Source organism: Phasianus colchicus, chromosome 5 (genome assembly GCF_987193195.1).
Source record: "Phasianus colchicus chromosome 5, bPhaCol1.hap1.1, whole genome shotgun sequence".
Taxonomy (NCBI): Eukaryota; Metazoa; Chordata; class Aves; order Galliformes; family Phasianidae; genus Phasianus; species Phasianus colchicus.
This window is the reverse complement of record NC_143440.1, coordinates 14,524,307-14,538,874: the sequence shown is the minus strand read 5'-3', so window position 1 is coordinate 14,538,874 and position 14,568 is coordinate 14,524,307. Positions and strand designations below refer to the sequence as shown.

General features: G+C 39.1%; 1 protein-coding gene across 4 annotated transcripts in view; it reads left to right on the top strand.

The window, feature by feature from the left end:
* KCNQ1 (potassium voltage-gated channel subfamily Q member 1) overlaps nt 1-14,568 on the top strand; it is a 335,168-nt gene that overhangs the window by 46,816 nt on the left and 273,784 nt on the right. For all 4 annotated transcript variants that reach the window (XM_090140575.1, XM_090140574.1, XM_090140573.1 and 1 more), the window contains exon 2: nt 2,621-2,711. In XM_090140575.1, coding sequence (XP_089996701.1) covers nt 2,621-2,711 — 91 coding nt within the window. The remainder of the gene's footprint in view (nt 1-2,620; nt 2,712-14,568) is intronic.

Sequence of the window (14,568 nt, the reverse complement as noted above, 5' to 3'; positions counted from 1 at the left end):
GTTCCAATTTTCCCATTGTGAGTGGTGTGGTTTTATTTGCCCACCAGTTGTCATTCACCATGTTACTTCCATTAGTGCAGCAGCGTATCGTTTGCATTTGGAAATGCACTTTTTGTGAGAGGAAGAGGAACAGTATTACGTTTTCATCTGGCAGTCCCTAATACTGTCAGTGCTATATTGGTGCACTTGCTATGTGAGAGGCTGTAAGTGTGCCCCAAGCAACTCCCAAAGAACAATCTCAAGAATAACTTTCTTTGTTGCTTGACTTACTTTACACAGTTAAGCTCAACAGCCATTTCTCTTTACCATGTGTATGCTTTTAACAATAGAAGAGCTTGCATGTGATAATTACATCTGCAGTCCCTAGCATTCACTTACTCAGCTGATTAAAAGAAGTTGTGTATGTAGGTTGTACCTTATGGCTGACTTTTATGCAAGCCCCAAAGTGTGAATCCTCTGGTCCATTGAAATCTGCATCAGAACAAAGAGAGAAGCTGGTGATTCAGGTTGTCATTTTCACTTCTGTTTGAATGCTTTATATTCTGTGAGGAGTAGAGTGTGGATAGGAGATGACATGGTTCTTGGGTTCATTACACAAGATGGAAATTCTACAGAATTACCTAAAGTTGTCAGACTAGTCAGGCCCAATATCAGATTACTTGCTGGCATAAAGACAACTAACTGGTGACAGATGAGTGTTTCTTTAATAGTAGAATAACAGAGAATATGCTGATCACGTCTTTTCTGTCTTTAATTTTGCGCTCTTTAGGTCAATTGCATGTAAGGAATGGTCTCAGAAGCAGAATTGTTCTGCCAGTGCAAGTGTTAGCAGCTTAGCTGTGGTGCTCTGTGGACACAGCTGTTTCAGTGAGACTTGGCAACAACTTCTCTAATGCCAACGAGGCAATATCTGTCTGCGCATCTTTGATGTGGGATGCTGTGTATTTGTGGGTATGAAGGTCTGTTCTGCTGTCAGCCTGGAAACAGCACAATATATTTTCCCTGTTTTTCTAGAAAGCAGATGTGAGATTGAAACATATCTTGTGAAATGAACCTCCTTGAAAGTGGACGGCGTGCTGACTGGCACCTGATGGAGTTCTTATGTCAGCCTTCACTTCGTTTAATAGAAACGAGTTTTGGTAAACAATTCACCCTTTAGTTTCTCTACTTGTCAGTTAGGCACACAGGCTTTTACCTTTGATCCTCGTTAGCTTCTCTTAAGGCTTGGTTAAGTACAAAAATGATAGTCTTGGCTTTGGTGCCCTCTCGTGGTGTAATGTATTGGCTGGCTACAGTTTTACAAGGGGATTAATATGAATAAGTATACTAAGTATTGTTACAGCTCCAAGTATCTTCGGGTAGCTTACGCCAAACCAAGCCACTCTTTATTTGCTTGGAATGAGCACTTCTGTGTGTGTCAGGTTTCTTGTCCAAGGATCTTCAGCTGCCTCTGTGTAACTGAAAGTACTCCTGTCCACATGCCAGTGACTAAGGACCTATTATAGGCAGAAGGTCTGGACACATGGGCAAAATGTGTTGTGTTTCAAGTCACTGGTTTACCTTGTGCTCTCCTGCCTCACCGGTACAGCTTGCTTCTACTTAAGAGGATCAGAAGTTAGATACAAGAAGGCTTTAGAGATAAATCAGACTCCTAAATATTTGTGATTTGTCTGTGTAGAAGTATAGTCTTTTGTACTTATGTATGTTTTTATCCTATGAACATCCAATCATTATCATCACTTAATAATTTCATTTTTTTATGCCTGATTGCGTACTATTGCAACTTCTTAACAATTTCATAACATGTTCACAATATCCTCTGTATGTGTGCATTGGATTTGCACACATAAACTGTGCTTTAAAGCAGACACTAGGAAATCAAGCTTATAACATCAATCACATCATCATAAAGGCAACGTGTTTGTTTGCTTGAGTGTTTTCAGCATTTCAAAAGATTCACCTGATCAAATTCTTGGTTTTCTCACATTTCTTTCCATTGCTCACTTTGTGCCCCACAAAGGAACACGTTTGAGATCTGGAAGAAACCTATACTTGCACGTAGTGGACAGCATCCAGTTTGGGTCTTAAGTGTTATGCTTCCCAGATAAGTCAAGCAGCATCACCAGGACCTGCTCTGGAAAGACTCACTTGGACAGGGGAACAAACCTTTCTGTTCCCTCCCTCTCTCTCTCTCTGCAATAGTTGCTTTGAAACTTGGTTTTAAAATAGAATAAATCGTAAGTTGTGTTTCATATGCCAGATTTTGTTTATCTGGGGCCTTTTGGGAAGTGGTTGTAAAAGGTGGTGTGGGCAGAGTCTGTTAAGCTCTGGCTTAGTTGAGATTTCTTTTTGCAGTTTTTGAGGTAGGCAAATGCTAACTTCCTTGTGCAGTTTTGATTTGATAATTTCTGACACCAGAACTCTTTGTCTGAAGATAAAATAAGCCATACAACATGAAGTGGGATCACGCGCAAGTTACCAGCTGTGTTTAAGATAATGCAACACCAATGTCATTTCTGTGTGTCCAGATTATTTATGTTGGAATGAGTATTTTGTTTTTCCTTCTAGATTTTTATGAAACAATGTGTTATACTGGGTGTTTTTTTTGTTTGTTTTGCAGCTTCCTTATTGTGCTGATATGCCTTATCTTCAGTGTGCTTTCTACAATTGAACAGTATGCAGCTCTTGCTACAGGGACGCTGTTTTGGATGGTATGTATTAATGTGATTGTGAGTTTGTTCTTAACATGTAAATCCTCATCTGAACTAATGTCATAGGCACAATGCTCTTTGTGTTTAGAAAGAAGCTTTTTTCTGCTTTTGCCTAATGAGTCTATAAAGCCCTAGAAAAAATTAAAAGTTATGATGGTACAAAAAAGCTACTCATATCCTACATAGCCTATAATAAGGATGTTCAAATTGTGTCCAATCAAAGCTATTCTTAAATTAAATTTGAATCCCTCATATTGGTGGTGTGAATCCATTGTTCAGCCATGCTGAAGACCAGACACCTGAACATGGTTGGGGTCAGGGGTGTGAAGGGAATAGAGTAAGTGGAAGTCTCTTTAAGCAGAATTCAGATCCAGCCTTCTTTCACAGCTGGTAAGCTGGTATGCTTTCATTGACTTGAGAATTAAGCCAACTTGCTCTGCTTGTCCTATGCAGCTTCCTTTCAGCAATGAACATTTTGTTACTTTAGGTTTATGGTTCACTGAGGCTGCAGCAGGTATATATCAAGCTATGTTCTAAGAGTACTGCTGTCCTGCCTCTTCAGACTTCAGTCAAGAACCTTAGTTTGGAAGTCTGAGAGGCACATTTTTCATCACAGCAAAAATAAATAAATAAATAAATAAACTTAATTTGTTTTACCTCAGTGATAATTGATGTATTCCCTAAATCATTAGTTTCTTTGTATTTGGCCATTATTTGACCATTATTTTATTCCTGAAAACACTATCACTGTATTGAGAAAATGTTAACCATCGATTTGTTTGTTCAAAATAGTTCTTGCAGCTGTGCACCAGTGATATCATCATTATGTATATCATTAACATGAAAACGTTCACTCAAAATATTGTTTCAAACTGTCAGTTCAATAACTGTGAAGTTTTTAATACTACATTTTGATTAATTTAAGAATAAGCATAGCATATGAGTGTTGATCACTTGTCTTTCTGTGGAATGTATCTTCGTACCTGCTATATTACTTATAATTAACTGGTAAATTGTTTGAATAGCTACGTTACAACTATGTAGCTAGTTAAAAGGAGTCTGTACTTGTATTTTTGCACCCAATATCTTATTTGGTTTATGGTTTATGGTTTTCTTTTTGTATGGATATAAGGTTCCCTTTTATCCACAAGTACTAGATACTGTCAATTTCTATGATCAATTTGAACTGTGATAATATCTCCTTGAAACATTCATTTTTTGTGATGTATGATGATACTTTCCTGCTCATGCTGTTGCTTCAGTGAAAGAACTTCTAGTGACAGCATAACCATTACGTTTTGTTTTTAGTGTTCTTTTTCCTTCACCCTTCACTTTTGATTTTGTGAATGAGATCATGGAAATCATTTTGTGTGTTCACAACGTATTCTTTTCCTAAAGGATTAACTATAGTGATTCTAAAGAGACTCAAATTGATTGCCAGTGATCCACTGATCCAAAGCAGTGGATGGGCCAGTGAGCTCTCTGCTCTATCCAGTTTTGGTGAGACTTTCAAAGGAGCTGTGGTACCTTCCTCAACAAAATTTAAGCCCCAGAATCTGGTTCCTATTAGCTTCTACCCAATAAAGTTTCTTATTCTATCCTTATTTTAAGGGTTTTTGTTTGTTTGTTTCAGTAATAGTCACAGAAGACATTATAACTAAATGAAAACAAGATCTAGAAGAGATGTTGAGATTGCGTGTATATACGAACACTTTTTAGTTCTTCAGTTTCATAGTATTAAAATGTTTTAAAATCATCTCCCACTACCAAAGGAGGAAATCTATTTTCAATAATTTATAAATCATTATTCATTAATTTCTGAGTATTTTAAAAACATTAATACTTTTTCATAACAGTAAGGGAGCCGAAGACTCCATTGGGAAGGTTTGTGTTCTTATCGGCGTCCCAGTTGCAGACAAAAAGCTCACAGTTAGCTATTGAATCTTTCTCTGCTTGTCACCACATTTCAGAAGGCAAAGAACCTTGATGAAAGCTATACCTAAATGCAGTTGTGATGGGAGAATAGGAGAGTACTGGGCTTTTGTTAGCTTCCAGAAGGCAGTGAAAACTGTTTAAATTAGCATGCGTTTATTTTATCGTTTTTCACTAGATGGTGCTGTTGGAGGGGTTTAACTGCAGTTACTTGTTGGCACTTGCCCAGCGAGAGCTGAGTCTGAGCCAAGACTCTGAAAGGATCATCATTTTGAAGGGTGTATGTATACTTGGCCCATTTTAAATAGTGGTGCGGGAGAGCTTTTGCCATGACTCATAAAGAGAACGTAGTATATCTGTGCAAAAATTGATTTTGAGACTACAATATTTAAACTATGGAAAAAAGTAATTCAGAGATGTATGTTCCCAGAGAGGCCATATTTTTCTTTTATTTTCATAAGCAAGGATTTTACGGTGCCAGAACACAGCAGAATGCTGTTATCTCAGCATGATCTAAGAAAATCCAAGTGCCTGATCCAAGGGGATTAAATATTCTGCTGAACGAAGGGATATTTAGTCTGCCTGAAAATGCTATTTTCTTGTAAGAATCTCATTTCAATATTGATTCCAAAAAAAAAAAAAAAAAAAAAGTGACTATGTTTTAGTGATGAAATTATAAGCACTTTCCAGCTTTTTGTTTTGAGTTCCTTTCCTACCTCAGAGTACTTTTTACTTGAAGAGATTAAGTATTTTTTAAATATTAAAAATGTCTTCAGAGGCAAAAAAAAAAAAAAAAAAAAAAAAGGTAATATCTTCAGTGGTTAATATTTGTGTTATTAGCAGTGAAGGAATTTCCACAATTGTGAGAGAATGGCACAGAATTGAGGCTTATAAGAAATCCAGGTTTTATTTCTTGTTTTAATATAAGCTTTTATTTGAAGATGAGCCTTGGCTTTCTTTTTTCGTACTGGGTTGTTTTATGGGCCTTGAGAAAAATACCTACAGCTTTTGATTCTGAAGAACTCAGAGTTCAAATGGTTCATTGTGGTTCTAGCATTTTTTTTCTGATTATCCTCATGAAAGCCAAGACAGGGACTTGTAATCTGAGCATTGATAGTTGTTCTCATTTTCATTGCTCTGAAAAATTAAATGAGAGTAGTTTTGTAAAGGATTTCCCCATACTGTGCATTGCAGACTGCAGTCACTGATGTAGATGGTCTCTCTGAAGAGTACTGCACTTCTGAAAGCAAAAGACTTGGCAGCCTCAGCAATGTCCCCTGGCCCTGACCTACAACAAGGTCGACTGATGTAGCAGATGTGCATATGATGAACTCATGTCTTCAGACCTTTGCTTTTGTAGGACTTGCAAACAGACTTGTCCAGAGAATCACCTTTCTCTCACTCAATCGATAGCGGAAGTTTGAGAACACAACTATCATTTGAAATTGCCTTCTGTGCATTTTAGTTAGTCAAATGTGAGTGACTTGAAGGCTTAGGAAAGAATAGACATGAAAATCACCCTTTCCCCTTTTTCCTCTGAACCCCAGTATTACTGGCTGCTCTGTTTGTTTGTGCCTGAGTCATCCTGGTGGACAATGCAAGTGTTTTGTTGCATGATTGCAGTCATTTAGCCCTACTAGCAGCTAAACACCACAAGGCCTTTTGCTTTCTTCTCTACTCCTAGTGGTTTGGGGGAGAGAACTGTGGAAAAAAAGGTAGAATTCATAGGTTGAGATAAATAATATTTACCAAGACAGAAAAGGAAGAGAGAAGTAACAGTAATGATAATAATATATATGTATATTAACAAAACAATGATGCACAAATCAATTGCTCACCACCTGCCAACTGATGCCCAGCCAGTCCCTGAGCAGCAGTAATACCCCTCAGCCAACTCCCCTCACTTTTATATATATATATTTTTTTCACATGATTTTGTACTGCATGGAATATCCCTTTGGTCAGTTTAGGCCAGCTGTCCTCTCCCAGCTTGTGTTCCTCCCAGTCCTCTTGCTGGCTGGATAGCACACAAAGCTGAAAAGCTGAAATGTCCTTGGCTGTAGATAGCACTGCTCGGCAACAGCTAAAACATCGGTGTGTTATCAACATTGTTTTTCTCCTAAAGCTAAAATATTGTATTACACCAGACGCTGTACAGAAAATCAGCTCTGTCCCAGCTGAAACCAGGGCAACAACCAGCTGGATTGGTTTGGATTGCTACTTGTGGTAACTTCTTCAATTGTTCCCGCTGTTCACAAAACGATGCCTTGTTAACTCCCCTGGTCTGTGCAGGAAAGTTGCAGATTTTATGTAAATGAGATGTTAAAGGCATTTAATTAATTTGGTTTGGAAGGCTGTGACCATTTTTTTAGTTGAGTTTAAATACAGCTTTATGTCCACCTTGGATCTGAGGGATCCAAACCAGAGTGCTTGTAAAGTGGGAAGAAGACAGTCTGTTAGATAGCTGAGCCAATGTAGTGAGATGAGCTTTAAAAAAAAAAAAAAAAAAAAAGGGAAAAAAGGAAAAGAAAGTTTGTTAGTATTGTTTAGTGTAGCTGAAGTCTGAGGAGAATAAAAATGGCAGGAGGGAACGAAGAAGAAATATGAAAGGAAAGTGTGCAAAAAACAGTAAAGGAGGGATGAGAAGTTTTTCCTTTCATGTGTGCTGCAAGTCTAAGCTCTTAACGGTTGTAGAGGGGAGGCATAGCTTTCCCTTTAAAATCTGTAGAGGGCAGCATTGGACCGTGCTGTGTCCTATTTGAAGTGGCTGGGTTCAGACCTTGGATGGTGTCCTGAAGTAGGTAAAAATATCCTTTGGAAGAAGTGAGCTATTAATAAAGAGATGGCTTTTCACATGGATTTGGGGAACTTTATACGAGTAATAAAAAAAAAAAATTCTCCTGGGAGATAGGGGTTGAAGAGAAGGGCTGTGTAAATGTTGCTGCCAGAGACAACTCTCGCCACTTTGTGGCTGTAGCCACAGAGTTCATGTTGTTTGGCCTACCTGATTTCTCATCATGTGGATGGCTGTAAGGAACAATTAAAGCTTTCAGTGAGAGGAATTGGGCACATTCGCATGAAGGAGAACGAAATAGATACTGAACTTCTAAACCTACTGAAAGATTTCCAATATGATTGTATCCTTCCAGCTATGTTCTTGCCATCACCTTAAATGTTTCCTTTTCAGTGGCGAAAAAAATCAGTTGGCTAAACTTTTCTACTGTTAACACTGAAAATTGATTTTAATATCTATATCGGATCATGGAATTGTTTGAACTGGAAGGGACTTTTAAAAGTCATCTAGTTTAACTCCCCTCCAATGAACAGGGATACTTACACTAGATCAGGTGCTCAGAACCCCATCCAGCCTGACCTTGGGTGTCTTCAGGAGCAGGGCATCCACCACCCCTATCATAAACTACTGTTTTTCTTATATCCAATCTAAATCTCTTTTCTAGTTTGTAATCATTTTCCACTGTTCTGTTGATATAGACCTTGCTGAAAAATCTGTTCCCTTCTTTCTTATAGTACCCCCTTTAGATACTGAAAGGCCACTGTCAGGTGTCCTCAGACCCTTCTCTCATCCATGCTGAACAGCCCCTTCTCTCTCAGCCTGTCCTCGTAGGAGAGGTGTTCCATCCCTTGGATTATTTTTGTGGCCCTCCTCTGGATGTACTCCAACAGGTCCACATTTCTCTTCTACTGAAGACTCCGCATCTGGATGCAGTACTCCAGGTGAGGTCTCACCAGAGAAAAGGGGCAGGATCACCTCCCTCGACCTGCTGATGGTGCTTCTTTTGATGCAGCACAAGATACAGTCAGCTTTCTGGGCTGCAGGGGTACGTTGCTTGTTCATGTCCGGCTTTCCATCCACCAGTACCCTCAAGTCCTTTTTGGCAGGTCTGTGCTCAGTCCTTTTGCACTCCAGCTTGGACTGATAATAGGGGTTACCACAACTTGGGTACAAGGCCTAGAACTTGACTTTGTTTAACCTCATTAGGTTCTTCTGGGCCATTTCTCACTGCTTAAGTTGGTCTAGGTCTTTCTGGATGGCATCCTGCCCCTTGGGTGCACTGACTGCACAGCTTGGTGTCATCTGCAGGCTTACAGACACAGCCTACCAGCATACCTATATTATATGGTGTGAATAAGCAGTAATTTTATAGAGAAGAAGGGTCTTCTACGTATATTGCAGACATGTACCAGCTTTGAATTCTTAATTTTAGTCTGCTACACTGGAGCTTGCATTTGATAAAGATAGGCTTGGATGCAGAAACTTAGTTATTTCCATTTCTGCCTTTTGTAAGAACTATGAAACCAATCTCTCTTCTTGGCCTTCTACACCTGGAGTTTTCTGTGACGGTGCATCAGAACAGTAATCTAGAGGAAAGCCTGCTTGTAAGTCGCTGTGAGTGAAGGAATCAGAATTTGACATTTATCTGCCTAACACACTGGCTATGAAATACCAGGCATTTCCTGGGACTCAAATTCTGAACTTGAAGTCAAACTCTGGAAAGTGTGACCCTTCTCAAGCCTGCCCTGGAGCTGGTGACAGATCACAGGCAGGAACAAAGCAATGGTGATGGATTGGAGCCATCTGCTGGTGGCTTGGTGGCCTACGTGGTCCCACGTGGAGGTCTCCCAGCCTAGAAGTACTGGCCAAAATATGAAATGAACCCAGTGCCAAATTATCTCTTTGGTCTGAGTAGGCCATCCCAGCTTTTCATATGTTATCTACAGTAGCCAATCATCAAAAAATATGCTTTTGTATTGTGTGTAGTGTTGAAAAATAGGGCGATACGTATTCCAGAATTGTTAGCAGTTCACCTGTTCCTCAAGAACTTGTGTTTACATTCATAAGTCAGATAGAATACCAATGTTCTGTTTATTTTTTTTAGTACAGCTGCACTCCAATAAATTCTGTTCAAAGTCTGTTTTATTCACTGTTAAATTTTGCGTTCACCTTTGTCAAGCCTTCTACTTGAAGGTTAAAGTTTGTCTAAGCCTTTCTGGGGTGTAAAGCCATGTCAAGCTCTGAGCGTTGGTTTGGTAACTCTAGAAGGAACATGATAAATGTTTTTCTTGAAATTATACACATTTAATATTTTAAACACATATTTGGTGCTTCAGCAAACAAGAAGATGAATGCAAATTCCATCTTGGAGAAAAAAAAAGAAAAAGAAAAAAAAAAAGAAAACTGTGAAATGCTGGTGCATAGTAGAGCCAAGCAGTGAAAAGAAAGATTTTTAAATTTAGGATTTATCTGGATTAGTGTGTAATGTTTGCAGTGACAGGTGTTTCCTTTATGCCTTGCCCAAATGTCTGGAAAGTAGTTTGTCATTAAGTGCTACATTCAGTGTGTATCTCAATTTCAGTATAACTGGAGGGTCTATGGCTTTGTTAGGTCCTTGTTTTCACATCTGACCTCAGCCAGCTGGAGTCTATTGTTTTAAGCGTAATGTAACAGCTGACATAACATAACGGATATCAAGCTGAAAAGCTGAAGCAGTGCAGTGAACTGATGCAAAGGGAGGGGAAAAGGAGAAGTTGGGAGGGAGGGAGAGGGGCAAAGCTAGTTTCATGATTCAAAGTGGAAGCTTGCTGGCTTGTTTTCCCTGGGGGAATTAGCTAGAAAATAATGGGATGAGTCTGTTGAAGTTCTATTAGCAATTGATTACATATGATAGACTACCGAGACAGGTTTGAATTTGCCAGCTGTCACTAGCTGGTGGCTCTTGAATTGCTTTAAGTGGCCCTCAGTAGGCGAAACTGGAACAAACTCTGCAGGTGTGGTGTAATTGGGCAGCAGTGTGTACCAATGTCTTCTGAGAAAGGAGTGTCCCGGAGTGGGGAGAGAGAAAACAACTTAAGCAAATGGAATGCATTAAGAATTTTATTTTTAACATTGGATTCCTGTGAGATCCTTTTCTAAAAATGTTCCCACTTCTGAGTTTGGTAGTAAGGTGCATCAGCACTGACCGCTAACTGGCCTTGGAAGGAGAATGAATGAATGATGGTTCTGTTAGAAACTTACCGCAGCTGTGAAAAAAAGTGACAAGTACCTGCCTGTCCACAGAAGAAAAGAACAAGAAGGTATAGAGTTCACCCTGTTATTTCTTTATATAGGTATATGAGAAGCATCAAAACCTATTTCTATTTTTAGCTGTGATTGAAAAAATTCTTCTGGCTGAATTTCATTTGTACAGAGTAAAGCCTCTGGCAGCTCCACCCCACTGACTGTTTATTCCATGTTTTTAGGTGGGGGGAAAAAAAAGTCAAGACTCTATGCTGTTTTTTTTAAACGTATATGGGTATAGGCAACCAAATTAGGTCCTACATTTGTAAGTGAAGTTTTTATGGCTTGAGGCTTGCAGTTATGCAGTGTGTTTAACTCTGTGTATATGAGTAGTCATAATGACTTCAGCGGAGCTTCCTGTGTGCGTAAATATTAACAAGATCAGGGCGTATTAGGAAAGGTTTCATGAACAGTGTCTGCTTGTACTTAGGGATAACCTAGGAAGCACAGGGGTTTGATTTATGGTAGCTGTTAGCTGTAATTATCACACATTTAAAGTTTTTAATTTATTTTTATTTCATTTACTTTTATTTTGACAGTATACAAAAGTATCGTGGTGACTGAAGCATCAGCTCAGTCTTTGCAAGACTCTGCCTTGTACAAGGAGTTTCCAGGATCGTTCTTGCTGTAATGTGAAGCCCAGTCCTATTTTCTCTCTAATGAGAAAGGAGTTGTGAAAAGAGTTGATGGGAGCTGTTGATTCAGTAGCTAGTAATACATTACATGGGCATTTACACTGTAGCTCAGCTTGTAAAATGAATGAATCCTGTAGTGGAGCTTAGAACTTGGCGTTCTGCTGGAGAAGCCTTGAAAGTTCAGCGCCACTCAGGTACTCCAGTATACTGATTTTTGGGGACCTCTGCCTTGATGTATTGTTTACAACAGGTTATTTCCACCTAACTTGCTAAACATCAGCATATTTTCAAGGTGATGGGAAGCCAGGAATTGCTATTAGCTCTCAGAATGTGCAGGACTTCAAAGAACTAAGAAAATAAACAAAATGCCTGCTCTCACACAATGTCTGTGAAAGCAAGCTATGTACTTCCTCACTTTGATGGCTTCCCGTATGTTAATGACATTGGGGCTGTCTAATGTGTGCTGAAATACACAGAGTGTGTCTAACAGCTGTCAGTGAATCCATGTGGTGGTTGGATTTTCAGGTGGGTCTAATTAGTATTTAACTGAGAAAAGTCCCTGGTTCCAGAAGCTATAGACAGCTGTGGATACACAGTAGCTCTGATGGCTTGCTTTTCAGGTAGCAAGTGTCTTTTCTAACAGGTATAGCAGCACTAAAATAGAGAAAAAGATCTTTTAATGTAGCTTTGAACTAAGAACCTCAGGAAGTGAAGACTGAAGGGCTCCAGGCCTTTATTTTTGCTTTTGTTGTTTCTTTGTTGAGGTATTTCCTTGTTTTCACGTGCATCCTCATTTAAAATCTGTTTTTCAATCCCCTCCCCCTTGTGTTTTTTTTTTTTTTTTTTTTTCTCTACAGCATCTCTTTAACATCCTTATTAAGGTACCTTTCAGAAAACCTCTTTCTTGTTGTTGTTTGTCAGCTTGACAGGATGTGCTTACACTTCGAATGCATGCCAAAGAAATTGATTTACTCATCATTTATCCCTCTGCAGCCATTCCCCTTATAAAGATGAAAAAGGACATCTGCTCTAGAGACTGGTTTTGTGACAACATTGCAGAACAGTTTTAAATCAGAATAGATATGCACAATGACTGGCCTCCATCTGTCCTGCAGGCAGGGATCTTGACGCCTACCTTCTAGGAGCTGTTCCAAGTCACTGATTTAGTATATGAAACTTGAATTGAGTTATACTTAGTGACTGGGGCAGAGGAAAACGAAGGAGAGAAAATTAAACATTTACCAATTTTACTTCTGTAATGCCTTACCAATATGAACATACTTGACCTTGCAGCATTCTTACGAGGTGAGTATTAGCAGTTCTATAAGTAAAATTGGGTGACTCCTGGCTTTTCCACCGTAGCTTGACACTGTGAGATGAAACCATTGGAGAACTTGGGCTGCACTTCCAAGGCTGGTTGTCAGCCTGTATTAGCTGGCATTGCCACCTGAAGAAATGGTCCTGCTGCTCCATTCCTTGTGCCAACACAAACATTTGTGCAGCTAGTGCAGCTATGTTGTAAACTGCCTTGGAGAACCCGTACGTGTTCAAACTAACCTTTTTTTTGGCCAGATGAGATTGCTTCTTTTGGCAGCAATGCTGGCTTAATGTTTGTGGAACTACAGTGTAAGATTTCATAGCTTTTGATAGTTAAAAGTGTGATGGAAACTTTATCTGCAACACAATTTGCAAGCAGACTTCTGCTCTATTCTTCTGAGAAAATATATTATTTACATTGCACTCCATTCAAAGGGCCCTGCCTGCAAGATGAAGTACAGCACCTAGCAGAGTGCCAACACGCACTAATAGATAGTTCTTACCTTTATAGAACTTGCAGTCTAAACAGGCAAAGTGGTGAAAAGGTGAGCGGAAGGAAGCATGAATAGCCTCTTGCACAGCCAGGCACTGAAGCAGAGAGAGAATAACCTTACTCAAGTCCCAGTTTGGGCCTGTTCCAAGTGTTCAGAATCCGTGATGGGCCTCAGCAATCATTATACCAACAAAAAAAAAAGACATTTAAAATTTCTTGTCTCATTTCTTAATTTAGAACTTGTTTCTGTGAAAGCTTTTTCAATGTGACAGTTGAGATTTTGACCCTTGTTTCACATACTTACCTCTGTTTTTGCCTTTCTTGTATTGATTTGAGTAAATAATTAAGTAGCATTTTATGTTCTTTGTATCTGTTCTGCAAAAGGACAGCAGGATATCGGCCTTGAATGCTGATTGAGACTGACTTGATTGAAATTAGTTTTCTCCTGTAGGTTTAGGCATGTCTACTGTAATCTAGAGCCAGTTATTGAACTTGAATTGGCAGCCCAGCTGTGTCTGCAAACAAAAGCTGTTTTGTTCAAACTCATCTAGGACAGCCAGGGATGAAGGTAGGGTTGCAGAAGCATGTCTGTCTCTAAGAACTTGAGCAGCAATCATCTGCTAGCTCTTCCCTATTACCCCTCAATGGGCTTTAACTTCACCCAGAACTGGATTCCTCTGCATTTGCTCTCATAGTGCTGCAGTATCGAGTTGACCCAGAAGGCTTTGCTTAACACCAAAAATAATTAAAACAACTTCAATTGTGTTGAGGAGAGCATTTTAAGAACTGGTTACCACTGTTCAGCTTTGTGGGTGGTTATCTCCAGGATGAGAGGTGTAGTCAAGAGGAATTGGGTGTGGTAATTAATATCTTCCATCTCTCTTAATGTCTTTGAAGTGACTATGAGCACATGGTTGCATGCGTCAGTGTAGCTTAGTCCTGAGGGGTATAATTGGACTATTATGTCATTGTTACTATTAATACAATAACAGGAATATTCAAGTTTGAATTACTGTAACTATTTTGATTAAAAAAAAAAAACACACACACAAAAAAAAACCAAGCCCAGAAGAACACACATTTCTCCCCAGAACAGTGCTAGGCCAGACCTGAGATAACACATGCCTTAATAACACCTAACACGCTCAAATAAAAAGCCACTTTGACCCGAGTGCATTTTTCAGTCATTACAACATATATTTTCATGCTTAAAAACTTTTGCATGTTAGAATCTGGATCATTAGTGAAACATTTAAACCTTTAATTACTGTTAGTCATGTGTCTTTTTAAGGCAAACAAACTTTAAAGGGATGAAAAGAAAAAGTTCTTCCTTTACTCCAAATTTTGAACCAGAAGTGCAGTGAGTTCCTATCTCATCTGCAAGGAAAAATATAAGAAAATTAG